The sequence below is a fragment of the Oryctolagus cuniculus genome, chromosome 1, assembly GCF_051225735.1.
Source record: "Oryctolagus cuniculus isolate XC-2025 breed Fujian yellow rabbit chromosome 1, ASM5122573v1, whole genome shotgun sequence".
Lineage (NCBI taxonomy): Eukaryota > Metazoa > Chordata > Mammalia > Lagomorpha > Leporidae > Oryctolagus > Oryctolagus cuniculus.
The window spans coordinates 115,351,458-115,368,357 of record NC_142867.1 but is presented as its reverse complement, the minus strand read 5'-3'; the positions used below and the strand labels follow the sequence as shown (position 1 = coordinate 115,368,357).

Here is a 16,900-nt window from a genome sequence, read left to right as displayed (position 1 = left end):
GCTGGAACCATTTCTCGTCTCTGTGTTCTGGTTCCCATTACCCAACTTCTCTTCTGGACTAGTCTATATTCAGGTGGACTCCCATAGCTTCCACAGAGGAGAGAGAATGTGTGGTATTTGTCTTGCTGCATCTGGCTTATTTCACTCCAAACTACTGATTTTCTGCAAGAACAGTGGCCAGTGGCCTTATTTCTGTAAGACAAACATTCGTTGCATGTTTAACCCTGTGCCATGTCTTGTGCTGAGCACTTTGTCCTAATTACTTCTTACTGCAGTTCTGAGAAAACAGGATTCCAGCAGTTAAGAAAATGACCTAAATCCCATGGCAAAATAGTGGCAGAGCCAACATTGAAACCAGAGCCCCAGGTTTAAACCACAGCCCCTCTGGAGTCAGGCCTATAAGGAAAAGGCTTTAAGATACCAACTCAGCACTGAGGAATGGCATCCCAAGCTTTGTGGATGGAAAACCCACGGCCTGGGGCCAGCGTTGTGACACAGTGAAGTGCGCCAGTGCTAGCAATACCGGCGTCCCATATCAGAGTACTGATTTGAGTCTCGGATGCTCCACTTCTGATTCAGTTCTGTGCTAATGCACCTGGGGAAGCAGTCGATGAGGGCCACGTGACTGACCAGGAGGGAGTCCTTGACTCCTGGCTTCAGCCTGGCCCAGCTCTGGCTGTTGCAGCCATTTGGGGAGTAAACCAGCAGATGGACGATCTCGATCTCTCTCTCTCTCTCTCTCTCTCTCTCTCTCTCTCTCTCTTTCTCTCTCTCCCCCTCTCCTTCTCCCTCTCCCACTCCCTCTCTCTCGCCCCCCCCCCTTGTGTACGTATCATTGTCTCCTCTCTGTCATTTTGCTTTTCAAACAAATAAAATAAACCTTAAAAAAGAAAGCAAACTTACAACCTGAAATCAAAGCAATGGTTTGTCTGTAGATACAGTCTCGGGTGTCATTCAAACATCTGCAAGCCTCCCCCGCATGACGCTTTTGCTAGGTAAGGCAGACTATAAAAATAAGAGACGTCTCTTGCAGCTGTTGCTTGTCTGCCAAATTCCCTGTTTTTCCCTCTGCAGGCTCTGGCTTTTCAGCCCGTTGCCAGCGCCACCGTGTGGATCCCAAGGGGAATGGAGTCTCTCATCCTTTTACTAAAGATGGGTGTTATTAACAGTAATAAAATTGTAGAAATTGAAAGCTGAAAGGAATTTTAGAGACCATATTTCTTAAATCTTATGATATACATGAAAAAGCAGAGCAGAAAATTGAGTCGGTGAGTAGCAGTACAAGCCAATTTAAGGACAACTGGATTCTAAACACGTTGAAAAATATTGGATTATTAAAGCAAGTGATGTGGCTGTCCCACTTCATAATAGCTTCAATTTCCATGGCCCTTCAAAAAGCTGTATGGTACATACTGTATTTATCAGCGTATTAAACCCTGAACATTTTGCTTTTAAACAGTATTCAGGATTCACAATCTTTAAAATGTGATTTGATACTCAGAAATATGAACATGATAATGATCTAAAAGCACTTGTCCCACCAGATGAAATTATCATAGAGACACAATATGAAACAGAGGGAATATGTGGGAATGTATGCCTTTCTGGATGAAGCTGCCTTGCTTAAGGCATCATAGTATACTCACGTATTCATTGAGGTTCTGAGCACCTGCTATCGCAAGATACCTTGCTAGGTAAAACCCAAAATTAAATTAAATACACGAGGTGTTCTCTTCCCTTTGTGTGTGTGCCCACTCATGATGATAAATTTTTCTGTTATTGTCTTCTATTTAAAAAATTAAATACGTTGTCATTGCCCTCAGAGTCACTGTCTAGAAAAGTGGAATTACAATCCAGGTTTTATTGGTTCTTCTGCAGGTATGGTTCAGTTCTGTCATAAAAAGTGACCTGAGTTCTTGACAAACAAGTAACTGATGCCCTTTCAAAGGCTTTGAGGCTCTCTGCCGATGTCAAGTCTTTGTTTTGTGTTTGGTCTGTTCTAGACAGAGAGACAAAGAAATGAGTTTCCCTGCAAAGGAATTCAACCTTATTCTTTACTGCAATTCCAACGTCATTAGTGTGTGTGTGTGTGTGTGTGTGTGTGTGTACAGAAGCATCTTGAGCACAATAGCCCTGCACTTACAAGGTGTTGTGTACCCAGAAGTCCATCCCACCAGTACACAACTGATGTGGCTCTATTCTAGGACAACACAAACTTGGATCCAGTTGACAAGGTCCCGTACGATCTGATTAAAAATCAAAATAAAAATATTCTTCATGCCTAGACTTAGAAAAATGACCTTCCCGAGGAGACATGACTTTATTTTAAGTTTTCATGAGGACACTCACCCGTGCTAGTAGGAAGCTGCGTGCCTTGGGACGACAGAGAGCTTTTCTCCAGGGCATCGGAAGTTGCCTCTTGATCTGCGACTAGGAAAAGGGAAAAACAAAATTCTGCGACTACAGAGAGCAATTTTGCCCGCATGGTGCTCAGTCAAGTTGATTGAAGGATGGATGCTGCTGCCACCTGCTTGTGGAGGCTGTGCAGCAATCTCAGGACTGTGTGTTCGCAGCCCTTGCTCTGGTTTTGAATTTGTATCCTGCTGATTGTCCATCTGCTCACTTGCCTAGCTGAAAAGGACAGCATGCTGGCAGGGGGCGGCGGAGGGGGCCTCCATGTGGTGGTGCGTTTTGCTAGAGGAGGCAAAGAACACTCACTGTCTCTATCTACATATATCTATCGATAAATATCTATCTATCTATCTGCTTCAAAATTCAAAAGCATACATATGTTTTATAGGTGCATTTTCCAGGAACTTTTTGAAGACCTCTGATCTTTGTCTACCCTTCTATCTACCCATCCACATATCTATGTATGTGTCATTAGTAGGTGGTTTGGGGTCAGCCTTGGACTCCAGTGCTGCTGTTTGCTTGCTCCCAAGTAAATTTGATAAGATGCTTATTTCTCTAAGAGTCAACTTCCTCCCCACCCTTATCTGTAAACTTTTAGCATTGCAGTTAAGATATCTGTGTCCCAGGGCCAGCACTGTGGCGTAGCGGGTAAAGCTACCACCTGCAGTGCCAGCATCCCATATGGGTGCCAGTTCGAATCCTAGCTGCTCCACTTCTGATCCAGCTCTCTGCTGTGGCCTGGGAAAGCAGTAGAAGGTGGCCCAAGTCTTTGGGCCCCTGCACTGGCATGGGAGAACCGGGGGAAGCTCCTGGCTCCTGGCTTCGGATTGGCACAGCTCTAGCCATTGGGGAGTGAACCAGCAGATGGAAGACCTCTCTCTCTCTCTCCCTCTCTCTCTGCCTCTCCTTCTCTCTCTGTGTAACTGACTTTCAAGTAAAAAAAAAAAAAAAGATACCTGTGTCCTAGAACAGAGTTCTATTCCTGCCCCCAGCTCCTAACTCCAGCTTCTCGCTCATGTCTGCGCTGGCCCGGATGGGTTCCTTCCACCCACATGGGAGACCTGGATTGAGTTCCTGGCTCCTGCCTTTGACTCCAGCTTGGCCCTTGGCCATTGTGTGAATTTGGGTGTGAACCAGTAGATGAGAATGTGCTCTCTCTTTCTCTCGTTCTCTCTCGCTGTCTCCAATAAATAAGTTGGTAAATTTATTTATTAGCTACATTTTCATTTGGAATTTTGGGGAGCCTGCATCCACTACCATGAGCCTGGCAGCTTCCAGATACTTACGGACTTTGTGATCAGTGATGTTATTGATGAGTGTGATTTTTAGGTTGAAATGTATCAACATTTAAAAGATCTGTATAACTCAGTGAATCAGTATTTTCCAATGACCAAGGCACAGTGTTACAGAAATAATGCCAGGTAAAATAAAAGATCCACTTAAAGTGCAAGAGAATTTGATGGATTTTAATATAACAGAGTATAAATGGTTCACTGACGTGGTTGCAGGTCCACATAGCAACTGATCATTAGAAAACTGTCCATTGAGTTTTGGTATAGCTTCAAAGAGGAATAGCTGTAATTATCCAGAAAGGCTATTAAAATACTCTTCTCCCTTTCCAACTGTACATTTGTATGAAGTTGAGTTACTTTATGTGTAATTCAAGCAAAACAGCATATGGGAAGTAAATGGATGTAAGAATTCTGAGAACTTAATTGTTTACTACTAAGGCCAACATTAAAGAGATTTTTGTGAAGTAAAACAATGCCATTTTTCTTACTATCATTTTTGACGTTATAAAATACAGGTCTTTTTTCCTTCTTCTTTTTTTACAGAAACCTCCATTTCTGTTGGGCACTTCTGTTTGCTCAGCTCTTTTCTCTCATGGACACAGTGCTGGCATGATCCCCATTTGCCCGGGGTCCTACCACACGGAGTGTAAAGGTGAAAGGACCCTGCTTGTAAGCATGTTTAAAACACCCTCAGTTAGGAGATTTTAAAAACTAACTGGATACACAAAGCACTTTTACTGTCTGTATGTCAATGTAGTAACTCATCAAAGGGACAAGGAAATAAAGAGAAGTCATCAATAGTGGCATTTTTCTTTGAATGCTTGTAGAGATCTGCCAGTGGAGGCTAGATAATCAACAGTTAGATCTCAAATGAAATTCAGTCCTTGATTTATTATTAGACATTTAGAGGGACATAGCTGGTTGGGCAGCTACCTGCCATGCCAGCATCCCATATGGGCGCCAGTTTAAGTCCCGGCTGCTCCACTTCCCATCCAGCTCTCTGCTAATGCTCCTGGGAAAGCAGCAGAAGATGGCCCAAGTCCCTGGACCCCTGCACCCACATGAGAGACCCAGAGAAAGCTCCTGGCTCCCGGCTTTGGCCTGGCCTGGCCCAGCTCTGGCTCTTGTGTCCATGTGGGGAGTACGCTAGTGAATGGAGGATCTCTCTCTTTCTGTCTCACTCTGTGGCTATGCCTTTCAAATAAATAAGTAAATAAATAAATAAATCTTTTTTTAAAAAAGAAAAAACATGGTGAGCTATTATTTGAGGTTATATATAACTATATTCATAAAAGAGTAATTTACAATTTCCCTTTTCATAGTAATTTTTGTAGATGATTTTAATATTCCTGAAAAGTAAAAATGTTTACTTTTCTTAAGATTTATTTATTTTAAAGGGATAGTTTCAGAGAGGCAGAGGCAGAGAGAGAGAGAGAGAGAGGGAGAGGGAAGGAGATGAGGTCCTTTCAATTCGCTGGTTCATACCCAGATGGCCACAACCGCCGGAGCTGTGCCAATCCAAAGCCAGGAGCCAGGCGCTTCCTCCGGGTCTCCCATGTGGGTGTAGGGGCCCAAGGACTTGGGTCATCTTCTGCTATCCCAGGCCATAGGAGAGAGCTGGATCGGAAGTAGAGCAGCTGGGACTTGAACCAGCACCCATATGGGATGCCGACACTGTAGGTGGTGGCTTTACCTGCTAAGCCACAGTGCTGGTCCCAAAAATGTGTTTTAAACACTATTGGTTCTCTTATTTACTTTTAAAATGATTTATTTATCTAAAAGACAGAGTGACCGAGAAAGAGGGAGAGACTCCCTTCTACCCAAGGGTTCACTCCCCAAATGTCCACAACACCTGGGTGTGGCCCAGGCTAAATTCAGGAGCCAGGAACTCCGTCCCATGTGGGTGGCAGTGACCCAAGTACCTAGGCCCTCATCTGCCACCTCACTGGTTCATTAGCAGGAAGCTGAGTGGCAAGGAGTGGAGCTGGATTGAACCAGGGACTCCAATATGGGAGGTTTAACTCGCTGTGCCTTAACACCCACTCCTGGTTCCCTTGATTAAGAATCTGAATGTCTTTTCAGAGGCATGTAGATAGACAGCACCAGGCTCCAATTCCACTGATGCGGGTGGAGCGTGGCTGCAGAGTGAGTCATAAGGGTCGGAGTGGGTGCGTACGATGTCGCTACAGCGCAGTCTGTGGGTTCTGGAGTCTTCTCAAGCAGCTTCCTCCATAACAGCTTTTGGTTTGCTGAGAAAGTGGCTGTGGAAAGCCTGTGGCAGTGAGGGGAGCCTGTCAACCACAGACACAGCCCCCACAGCTTTCCCACAGTGAGGTTCTCATAAGCCAACTGGCCCTCCACGAGTGCCTTGCATCGTAATCATTACGTTTGACAAAAGAGCTTTGTCATCGACAATTTCTTCTTTCACTCATGTGAGCCCTTGGACTTCAGGACTCTCCTTGCACACCGAGAAGTAGCTTCTACAGCAAGGAAGCTCAGCATCCTACTAATTGCAGACTTGTGTGTCCACGTGACTTCTGGTGGGATACCCCTTGTCTCAAATTAGACTTGTATCTAATTTTTAAACCACCCATTAACCCCACATCCCAGTATACGTTATTTTATTTATTTATTAAGATTTATGTATTTATTTGAGAGGCAGAGTCGCAGACAGAAAGAGGGAGGGAGAGGTGCTCCATCTGCTGGCTCACTCCCCAAGTGGCTGCAATGGCCACAGCTGGAGCAGTCTGAAGCCAGGAACCAGCAGCCTCCCCTGGGGCCTCCCACGCTGCTGGTGCAGGGGCCCAAGCACCTGGGCCATCTCCATTGCCCTCCCAGGCTACCAGCAGAGAGGTGAATCAGAAGAGGAGCAGTCAGGACATGAACCGATCCCGATATGGGATGCTGGTGCCACAGGTGGAGGCTCAACCTACCACACCACAGTGCCGGCCCCTTGTATGTAATTTTGAAACCATTTCTTGGACTTTAGGAAAAGGAATCACAGAACAGGGGTTATGAAAATGGGGGTGACTTCTCTTCTCAATACTTGATGCTTCCAGGGGTGTTTGGCTCAGAATATTATCATAGTTAAACTAAAAGCTTCAAACAGTCATAGTCAACCTACTCATGCCTTCATGTAACTGTGCATGTTTTATAGGAGTGTAAAATTACACTGGCAAGTTTAAACTTATTTCTGTTCCTATTCTTTCCTTTTGGGTCAAGTACAAAGTTGCAGTATGCTTCATAGGATCTCTCTAAAGACACGATGGCAATCAAAGTGTTTAAGGTCAAGTTAACATTATGTGTCATTATCAAAGGGCAAGTGTGAGCTATTTGCATCTAGTACTGAGCTATGCTTTCTGCACAGCTGGGCTCCTTCTGAGTGTTGCCTCACTTGCCACCCCGCCAGTCAGGAGGAGAAATTTCAATGATGGCATCCATTTGCTATGAAGGAGAGCTTTGTTGACAGTACTCTCACTCTGGAAGACTTCACCCACCCAATTTAACTTCATTGATGCTGCAATATGATTAAAAATGATTAAAGGCAATTAGTTCTTACCCCAATCTTTAAACTGGAAGGATGCAACCAGATTGGTCCCTTGCAGGCCTTTGTGTCGGATAATGCAGTCCACTGTTGAGTTTTTGCTGTATGTGTGGACTAGGAGCTTGCTGGTGGTGTTACATGTTTTCCCATCCATTTCAAATTCATGGTGGGTGTCCCCTATGTAGCAAGTTAAAGAGAATGTATGAGGTTATGGCTATTTAACACTATTGGGTGAGTTCGGTTTTATTACAGACCACCAGTTCTTGACTTCTTGGCAAACATATTAGATTTCTAATCTCACTTTAACTGGCTGCCTTTTGTGTGCTTGGCTCTGATCACAAAGGGAAGGAGGTGAAGGAGGATGGATATGTTTATGTAAATCCTTCATTACATGGAAAAAACTTAAAGCCTATATGCTATATAAGGACAACATGATGCTACAAAACACAAAGACAGAAAAACTTACTCATGTTCCATGGATAAGACAAATTAAAGGGGAAATCTAATGGAATAAAAGTGCACTTGAATGGGAATCGGATCTGGATTTTAGGTCTTTTCTCTGTAGAACCCCATTTGAGCCTCCCTCAGTTTCATCAGCTGTGAAAGGGCCCCTGCAGCTCTAAGAATGTATAATTATGTAGATACTGGAGGTAGCGCCTGTTGAAATGTAAGCATATGGTGAATAGCTCCGGAACATCACAATGAGTTATCCTTTTTCAGTTAAAGACTTAAAGTTTAGACTGCATGCTATCATAATATTTTAAAACTTCCCTTGTGGGAATGAAACAGCACTATACTATCTAAGGAAGATCATATATGTTCCAATTGCCTATATTATGTAAATGTATTTTTAATTGTATATTTTGAAAAGGCTTATTCTTAGAGGTAATACCTATAGGATACTTTCCACTTTGGGAAATTTTGTTAAATTTTAAGAAGCTGTTATAAATATCCCACTTTATGTTTCTACTTTGTGCAAAAACATGTTCATTATTTGTGATTAGGTTTTTGAGATTAAGGCATAGTATTGACTGGTGATAGTTTGGAAAAGAACTGATAAATTATTAAGTGTCATCAGGCACCTGCGGCCACCAGAGGGTGCCAGAACCTTTAAAATCCCTTGGACATTTACCCAGGAAGGAAAACAAAGAAAGGAGAGCTGTTTCTGCACCTACCATAGAACTCCAAGCCGTTCCCTACTTGCCAGGTTATCTGCGGAGGGGGCTTGCTTCTCGCGGTGGAGCATTGAAGTACAACACCTTCTCTGTTTTGCCCTCTGAGAACTGAAGCCTCCAGCGTTGGCTTAGAAGGAATTGCTAGAAAAAAAATTAGATTTATCTGTGCTCCACATCTCAGCAAAGCACACAGCCTAATAATCTGTAGGGAATGCTGTAGGGTCAAGTCTAGTTAATGGGCTTCTTGTTTACTTGCCCGTTCCCAGAATCAAGTCCTGTTAAAGGGCTTTCGTGGGCTTGCACAGCTACTTGGGCTGAGGTCAGCATGTTTGCCATCGGTGTGTGATTAATCCCTGAAACTTCCCAAACACACCACGTTATAGCAACAGTTCTTAAATGAGCTATGGGCCTGCATTTGGTTCGTAGAGCACTGGGTGAAGAATAGAGACCTGAACTGCAGCTTCACCTCTTGGTTAAGTCCCCTGACTTCTTGGTGTGCCAGTTTTTACGTCTGTGACTTGGGAAGATAAGCTAAGGAGTTGGCTTTTTCAACCTTAAACTTTCATGAGTCTGTGACTCACCTCCAGGTAAGTTGCTTCTGTCCCCTCCTAACAGCCAAGGTGCATTTCTCGTACAAAGAGCCCATGGGTCCTTTTTCATTGTATTTCTGTCTCAGAAATACCTTTTAGTTAGGATTCTTTCTTCCCCTTTCCCGTTCTGCCTCCACTTTGGTCCAGAACTGTACCCTTCCACATCTGTTTAATTCACCCATCTGCACCCTTGTAAAGGCACTTGTTAGTTCCAAGTATGTACCAGATGTGTTACTGCTGGCAATGCAAAGATGAAAAAAATGTGGCCCTGTGAGATGCACATAGTCCGGTGGTAGTCTCCACCCTTACACTGTTACCTAAAAGTTCTTGTGTTGAGAGTGCAGTGGTAGAGGAATACACAGGGCATTGTGAAAGCTCAGAAGTTGCACAACCAGCCTGAGCCTGGACGGAGTGGGAGGTGGTCAGTGGGTGGGGAAAAGACAAACCTTGAGGTGAATGAGTCACATTGGCTCCCAAACCCTCAGGGACCCATATCTTCTCAGCTACTTTCCCTCTGTGCCTTTACTTTATGGCAGGCACCACATGGACATAACTCCACAAGGGAAGTCTAAAGAATCCCTTTGTGTGCTGTGTGGAATCAGGTTACTTAGAGATCAATTAAAAGCAATGTTTTTCATTGATTTATTTTGCCACAAAAAGAAAAGAGAGAGAGAGGAAGATAGGAAGACATATATCCTGGACACCACTGACCCTCTGCGGAAGTGGCACATCCCAGAAGACAGGGCAGCTGTCACATCCTGGCCTCCCCTCCCAGCCCCACCGGCCAGCAGAAGAGAGGGGGTCTTTTGGCAGAGGATGTGAGCAGATGACGCAGTGCAGAAACATCAGAGTTCATTCAGTGTTGGGATACACTGCCACAAGGCTCCACTGCATTTAAAGTGGACCTGCAAACTCCTTCCGGGCAGAGAGGGTGCCTACCTCATCTTCGGTTCCCTAGAGCCTTGTACGCTACCTGGTAAATAATCTGAGCTCATCAAATATAAATTCTGCTTTTGCGTTCCCTCCAAGAGAACATGCTAATGCCACAGGTTCACAGTTGAATCTGGGGTTTGCCTCTTGAAATGCTTGCTTTCATTTTTTTTTTCAATGAAAGAGGGCAGAGATGGCCCAGAAAATGCCTTTGCCAGAGGCAACAATTCTAAATTAAAACATTAAGCTTAAAGCCGGTGAGTTAGCCGGCGCCGCGGCTCACTAGGCTAATCCTCCACCTTGCGGCGCCGGCACACCGGGTTCTAGTCCCAGTCGGGGTGCCAGATTCTGTCCCGGTTGCCCCTCTTCCAGGCCAGCTCTCTGCTGTGGCCAGGGAGTACAGTGGAGGATGGCTCAAGTCCTTGGGCCCTGCACCCCATGGGAGACCAGGAGAAGCACCTGGCTCCTGCCATCGGATCAGCGCGGTGCGCCGGCCGTAGCACGCCTGCCGCGGCGGCCATTGGAGGGTGAACCAACGGCAAAGGAAGACCTTTCTCTCTGTCTCTCTCTCTCTCACTGTCCACTCTGCCTGTCAAAAAATAAAAAAATAAAAATAAAAAAAATAAAGCCGATGAGTGTGTTCATGACTGTGTCTCTCATACTGGGTTTTCTGGCTGGGGCACCTACCTAACACAATGACTTTCACTTCCTTTGTTCTCACAGGGCTCCTGTAATGCAAACACTTGTACACGCCTTCATCCTGCAAGGTGACGTTAGGCACGCTGATGGACAGCTGATTGGCCGAGTGATGAAGCAGCTGGTATTTAGAATTCCTTAAAGCTGTACAAGAGGGAAAGAGAGCTGTTATTAAGAAACGTATTGGATGCACACAGATTGATCATAAGAATCACTTTTGATTTTCACACGCTAAGAACAAATGCTGGGAGACCAGGAGAAGCACCTGGCTCCTGGCTTCGGATGGGCGCGTGGTGCAGGCTGCAGCGCACCGGCAGCAGCGGCCATTGGGGGGGGGGGTGAACCAACGGTAAAGGAAGACCTTTCTCTCTGTCTCTCTCTCACTGTCCACTCTGCCTGTCAAAAAAAAAAAAAAAAAAAAGAAGAAGAAGAAGAAGAAAGAACAAATACTGTGTTTTCAACTGAGCTGCCTTCAGAACTCTAGGAGAGGGAGGAGGAAGAGGGGTGGGAGGGTGGGATTAGTGGGAAGAATCACTATACTCCTGAAGTTGTATTTATGAAATGCATGAAGTGTGTATTCTTTAAATAAATTGTTTCTGGAGAAAAATCAATTACATGAATGTAAGAAAAAAAATTTTTAGTGTTGCCAGCAGGATGTCTCTCCAAGTTAGTATAGAAAATGAAGGACTTTGATAGATCTGTGAAATACACAGACTGCTTTATTTGTGCTCTGCTGGGAAGGGTTCAGCTGGCGGAAGATTACAGAACTGTGTCCTCTCCTGGTGAAAATCACCTATGATTTACCTCCTTGAAGTCTGGTTCATTGGAGCTTGTCTCATCACAATGAATGTGAAGAATGGAAGACAAACACACCAGCTGGGTGCATCTTGCTTTTAATTTTAAAAAGTTTGTTATGGTTTGCCATTTCCCACAGACCCTGACGTAGTTCTTCCAGGTGTTTAGCCAATGGCACGAAAGCAAGTTCCAATCAGGGGTGCATATTTGGTGCAGTGATTAAGGCACTGCTTGGGATGCCCACATCCCACACTGGAGTGCGTGGCCTCGAGTCCTCGCTCCAATAGTGATGACTCAAGTTCTTGGGTCCCTGCCACTCATGTAGGAGACCTGGGTGGAGTCTGGCTCCTGACTTTGGCCTGTTCCAGTCCTGACATTTTGGGAGTGAACCAGCAGATGAAAGATCTCTTTCTGTCTCTCCATCTCTCTGTCTCTCTGATTTTCAAATAAAATGAATATAACTTTTTTTTTCCCAAAGAAAATTCCTGGGGCTGGTGCTGTGGCACAGCAGGTTAAGCCACTGTCTGTAGAGCCAGCACCCCATAAGGACACCAGTTCAAGTCATAGCTGCTCCACTTCCAATCTAGCTTCCTGCTAATGTGTCTGGGAAAGCAATGGATAATGGCCCAAGCGCTTGGGCCCCTTCACCAATATGGGACACCCAGATGAATCTCCTGACTTCATATGGGCCCAGCCCCCATCATTGTGGCCATTTAGGGAGTGAATGTTAAGTTTTATAATACAAGCAAATCTAAAATAATTAACCCTTGAGTGGTCGACCAAGGAAGGTGGTCCTCATCCAGAATAACATTTGCATGTTCTGAGAAACTGGTATGATGGCGTCATCTATTGTAGAATGTTCGGCAACATCCTCTACCCACGGGATGCCCGAGGCACTGCCCTGTTTGTAACATATTCAGTGCAGGGCAAGGTCACTCCAGGTGGAAAACCAGAGGAACTAGATCAAGCCATTCTACTGCAGAAATTCCAGAATGTTCATCTCTCAGTTCCCCCAAGCCCAGCCCAAACAAAAACAGCAAAAGGCATTATTTAACAGAATTCCCTTACCTAAAGTTGTTTTCTTGGAACTTTTAACAATTAGTGCCTACTTATTCTACCGGGACCCGTAGTAATAGTGGACTTTGTTTGAAATAAGGTATTTGGTATTTGTCTTGAACATAGCAATTTCTAAAATATGTGTTTGTTTTCATGTACTTCCAAGGCAGTGTGTCAGAGAGAGGGAAAGAAATTTTCCATCCACTGGTTCATCCCCCAAATGTCCATTCACAGGGTTGCAACAGGTCAAAGCCAGGAGCCTAGGAACACCCTTGGGGTCTCCCACTTGGGAGTCATACTCTGCGGCTTCCCATGGTGCATTAGCAGGAAGCTGGATTGGAAGCAGAGTAGCTGGGATTCAATATGGGATGCACTCATTTCCAGTGATGCCCTAACCTGCTGTGCAACAAGGTCTACGCCCAATATCAATAAATATCAATTTGTAATACTATTTTCAAGACATATCTAGTTGTTTAGAGGCTATACTTTGTAAACAAGAATGAAATTTGTTGGTTTCGAGACCTTTGTAAGTATTTGGCAGGTAGAGCTATAAACTGAAGATACCACATGGTCTCATTACGAAGGAGAGAGTCTGAGAAAACCCTGGTCAGAGTCAGAGAGAAGTCAGTAGACTTTCCAGGCTTCCTTCCACCTCAGGCCTCTGCCACCCATTTAATGTGCATTTGCAAAGACAGGAATGGCTGCCCTCCTTTCCAAAGTCATACGCCCTGTCCATTTCTTTCTTTTTTATTTTTTAAATATATTTGGCAGGTGGAAATATAGATAGTGAGAGAGACAGAGAGAAGGGTCTTCCTTACGTTGGTTCACTCCCCAAATGGCCGATCCAAAGCCAGGAGCCAGGTGCTTCCTCCTGGTCTCCCATGCGGCTGCAGGAGCCCAAGCACTTGGGCCATCCTCCGCTGCCTTCCCAGGCCACAGCAGAGAGCTGGACTGAAAGAGGGGCAACCGGGAATAGAACCTGGCGCCCGTATGGGATGCCGGCGCCGCAGGCAGAGGATTAACCAAGTGAGCCCCATCATGCCCCTTTCTATTGCTTAGTGATCTTGAGAGTTTGTGCCCATCAGCAGGTGGGGAGAGTCCACGACTGCAGACTGCTCAGACGGCCAGGCAGCAGCAGGCTCCAGGTGTGGCTGCTGGTGTTTGCTGCATGAGGACAAGACCCCCACCCAGTCAGGCTGCTGCCTGTCTTTTCACTGTGCTGCAGTGGTTTCATGGTCGCAGAGAGTCAAAAAGTGACCTGGGGGTGGAGCATGGAAATGCGCCTTGTCATTTAAGCCCCCTTTAGCAACACTTCTGGTGGGGTTTCCATTTCAGACTTCCTGCCCCCAGAGAGAGCGATGTGTAAAGGAACAGGCTTCGCAGATGCCATTCGCCTGTTGCAGTGGGTGGGCTGCACCCACCCTCGAGTGACTCACGCACAAGCTTTCTGTCCTGTTACCCTGGCTGGGAAATCCCAGGGTTGAAGTCCGCTGGTGACATTTTTTTGTCTTTTCTTCACTTACCAGGATGGTCATTAAAATAAATGGTGAACCCTGAGGGGGCCAGCCATTGCAGGGTGGAGGGCTGGGAGGGAGAAGTGCTACAGTTCAGAGTGAGCGTCTGGCCTTCCTCCACGGTGATGGTGTCCACATGGTTAGTCAGGAAGGCCGCTGTGGAGCAAGAGCACAAGGGACAGTCAGTCTGGTGGGCCCAGGTCATACCTGCACTGTGGCAGGGACATAGTCTCAGCCCGACCTCATTCATTCATTCAATTACGTAGTCACCTTCCTTCTAGAAACCAAGGCATTGAAGCAAATATCAAAAGATACCAGAAGAGAAGCAAGCACCGTGTGTTAAGATGCCTCACAAAGGAGGGGACATTCGAACAAGCTTTGAATGAAGGGGTGGGGTTTGAGAGGAAGAAATGAAAAGCTGAGCAGTTATTGGGCGCTTGATCTGTCATATGTCGGGAGCTGCATGAGGCCACAGGAGGGGTTTGCAAAGAGGTCAAGGAAAACATGTGTGATGACAGTACAATGCACAGATTTGCACACTTATGCATCCCAAAATTTTAATTCCACCTTGCTATGAGCTTTTCAAAGTCCCCTAGTATTACCTACATTTAATTTAATCTTCAAACTAACCTTGTACAACAAGAGCCATTTCACTCATTTTAAAGAGGCTGTGTAGCTGGGATGTGCGCCCAGGGCCACGGGTTTCAAATCTATGCTTACTTCACTATGTCGGTTGAGACATATAGTTGAGACCCCAGAGTCAGGTTTTCCAGCCTCAGTTTACAAAATGGGCAACTTGGACCATCAAGGACACCGGGTGTGTCTGGGATACTAAGATGATAGCCAATGGTGAGCTTGTGAATTGTGGAGCTGCCCTTGGTGGGAGGTAGCTAAGTCCCTCTGGCCTGAAGGTTTCTGCACTAGAAGAACAATGTTCTAAGGTGTCTTCCAAGTCAATATTCCACCGCAGCACCTGAGAATCTGATTCCTCAAATCACAGCCCTCAGAGAATGATAAACAGTTGATTCTAAAAAGCTGCAAATTTGTACTCCCCTTCTTCCCTTGACAAAAAAGAAATTGATGAAAAAAATAAACTGGCTTTATTGCTGACTTGGCACATTTAGTGTTCTCATTATTTCTTCAAATTTGAAGTTAATTTGTTTTTATGAGGGCAATTCTTATCAATGAAGGTATGAAACACTTTCACAAACAGAGGAATACCATGGGATTATAAGTCATGAATCACAAATATAACAAGTTTTACTGCATCAGCTTAAATCTAAAAAAAAAATCAAGAAGGGAGTTTATTTCCTTGTGATAAATTTCAAGTATTAGGAAGAGTGCTTTGGAGAACATGGGAATTAATTAGTGCAGAGTCTTTTGTTTGTTCCATTCCTAGGTCATTAACTTCCATCTAGCCTCCAGCAGTCATGACCCAGAGTTATTGTCTTGTATTCATATTGACTTTCATGGGAAAACACTTTGCTTGAATTCTAACGGAAAAATACCCATATCATCAGCCAAGCCTAAAATGAACAACAAAGAGCCAATAAAAAGAGATTTGTGCATTCAAAAGAGCATTGAGGCAGAAAGCCAGAATTCTACTTAGGTTTGACCACTTGGAAACATTCTGTTTTATGAAATCAACCCATAATGGAGTAATAAGGATAATATTAATACAGATGCTTTGAAGTGGCTGGAATTTCTTCTAAGGGATTTTTGTTGTTAACAAAGATTTAGGGAGTCAGTGAGTGAGTCCTCTACTCCTCACAGTGTCCGTATTAGGTAAGAGGGGAAGACAGTGGTCCCACACCTTGGCAGTCTGTTAGCATCACCTGGGAGCTCTCAAAGACCCTGATGCCTGGTTACACCCATCGCTAATTAAGTCAGTCGCCTTGGAGGTGGCACCCCATCCCCCGTTCTCTTGATCCCCAGCTCGAGTACTCAGATCACTCGGATCTTAAAGAAAACAGTTTCAGTGCAGTGAATAATTTAAAATCAGAGCCCCAAGGGTGCTTCTTTGCTGGCCTCTCCTAGAAGGGTTTCCAACCCCACTACTTTAGTAAAGTTGCTTTTGTCAGATTTTTCCATTGTCAAACCAATGATTCATTCTCAGACCTTGTCTTGTTCAGCCTATTGCCATAACCGATTACTCCTAGCTCCTTAAATACAAGCATCATTTTCTCTTTATTTTCCTAAGTTGCTGGCTGCTGCTTCTCAGCCTCCATTCTTGCCTCCACGCAGTGGGGGTCAGACTGCCTACACTCACTTCATAGGTCATCTCCTCTAGCTTTGCTGCTTAGCTAATGCCTCCGTGTAGATGTCTAAAAGGCATATCAAATATTACAACTGTAAAGGAAAGTCTTGCTTTTGTCTCCTCCAAATTGTATTCTTCCTCTAAATTTTGCCATTAACAAATAGCAAGCCTAGTTAAGTCATAAAGATCAGTAATACTAGGGCTGGCATTGTGGCATAGCAGGTAAAACTGTCACCTGAGACCTTGGCATCCCATGTAGACATGGGTTCAAGTACCAGCTGCTCCACTTCCAATGAATTCCCTATAAATGTGCCTGGGAAAGCAGTGGAGGATGGCCCAAGTCCTTGGGCCCCTGCACCCACATGGGAGACTGGGAAGAAACTCCTGGCTCCTGGCTTTGGCCTAGTCCAGCGCTGGCTGTTGCAGCCATCTTCATCTTCTCCCTCTCTCTCTCTCTCTCTTTTTTTTTTTTTTTTTTGGACAGGCACAGTGGACAGAGAGAGAGAGAGAGAGAGAGAAAGGTCTTCCTTTGCCGTTGGTAAGGTCTTCCTTTGCCGTTGGTTCACCCTCCAATGGCCGCCGCGGGCGACGCGCTGCGGCCAGCGCACCGCGCTGATCTGAAGGCAGGAGCCAGGTACT

At 45.1% G+C, this 16,900-nt stretch overlaps 1 protein-coding gene across 1 annotated transcript in view; it reads right to left on the bottom strand.

Annotated features, from left to right (window-relative positions):
- The window catches only part of CRTAM (cytotoxic and regulatory T cell molecule), a 30,392-nt gene that overhangs the window by 7,096 nt on the left and 6,396 nt on the right, over positions 1-16,900 (bottom strand). Inside the window, exons 2-6 of the mRNA XM_002708347.6 lie at positions 14,014-14,160; positions 10,631-10,783; positions 8,424-8,564; positions 7,264-7,425; positions 2,350-2,430 (exon numbers count right to left, since the gene is read on the bottom strand). Coding sequence (XP_002708393.3) covers positions 2,350-2,430; positions 7,264-7,425; positions 8,424-8,564; positions 10,631-10,783; positions 14,014-14,160 — 684 coding nt within the window. The remainder of the gene's footprint in view (positions 1-2,349; positions 2,431-7,263; positions 7,426-8,423; positions 8,565-10,630; positions 10,784-14,013; positions 14,161-16,900) is intronic.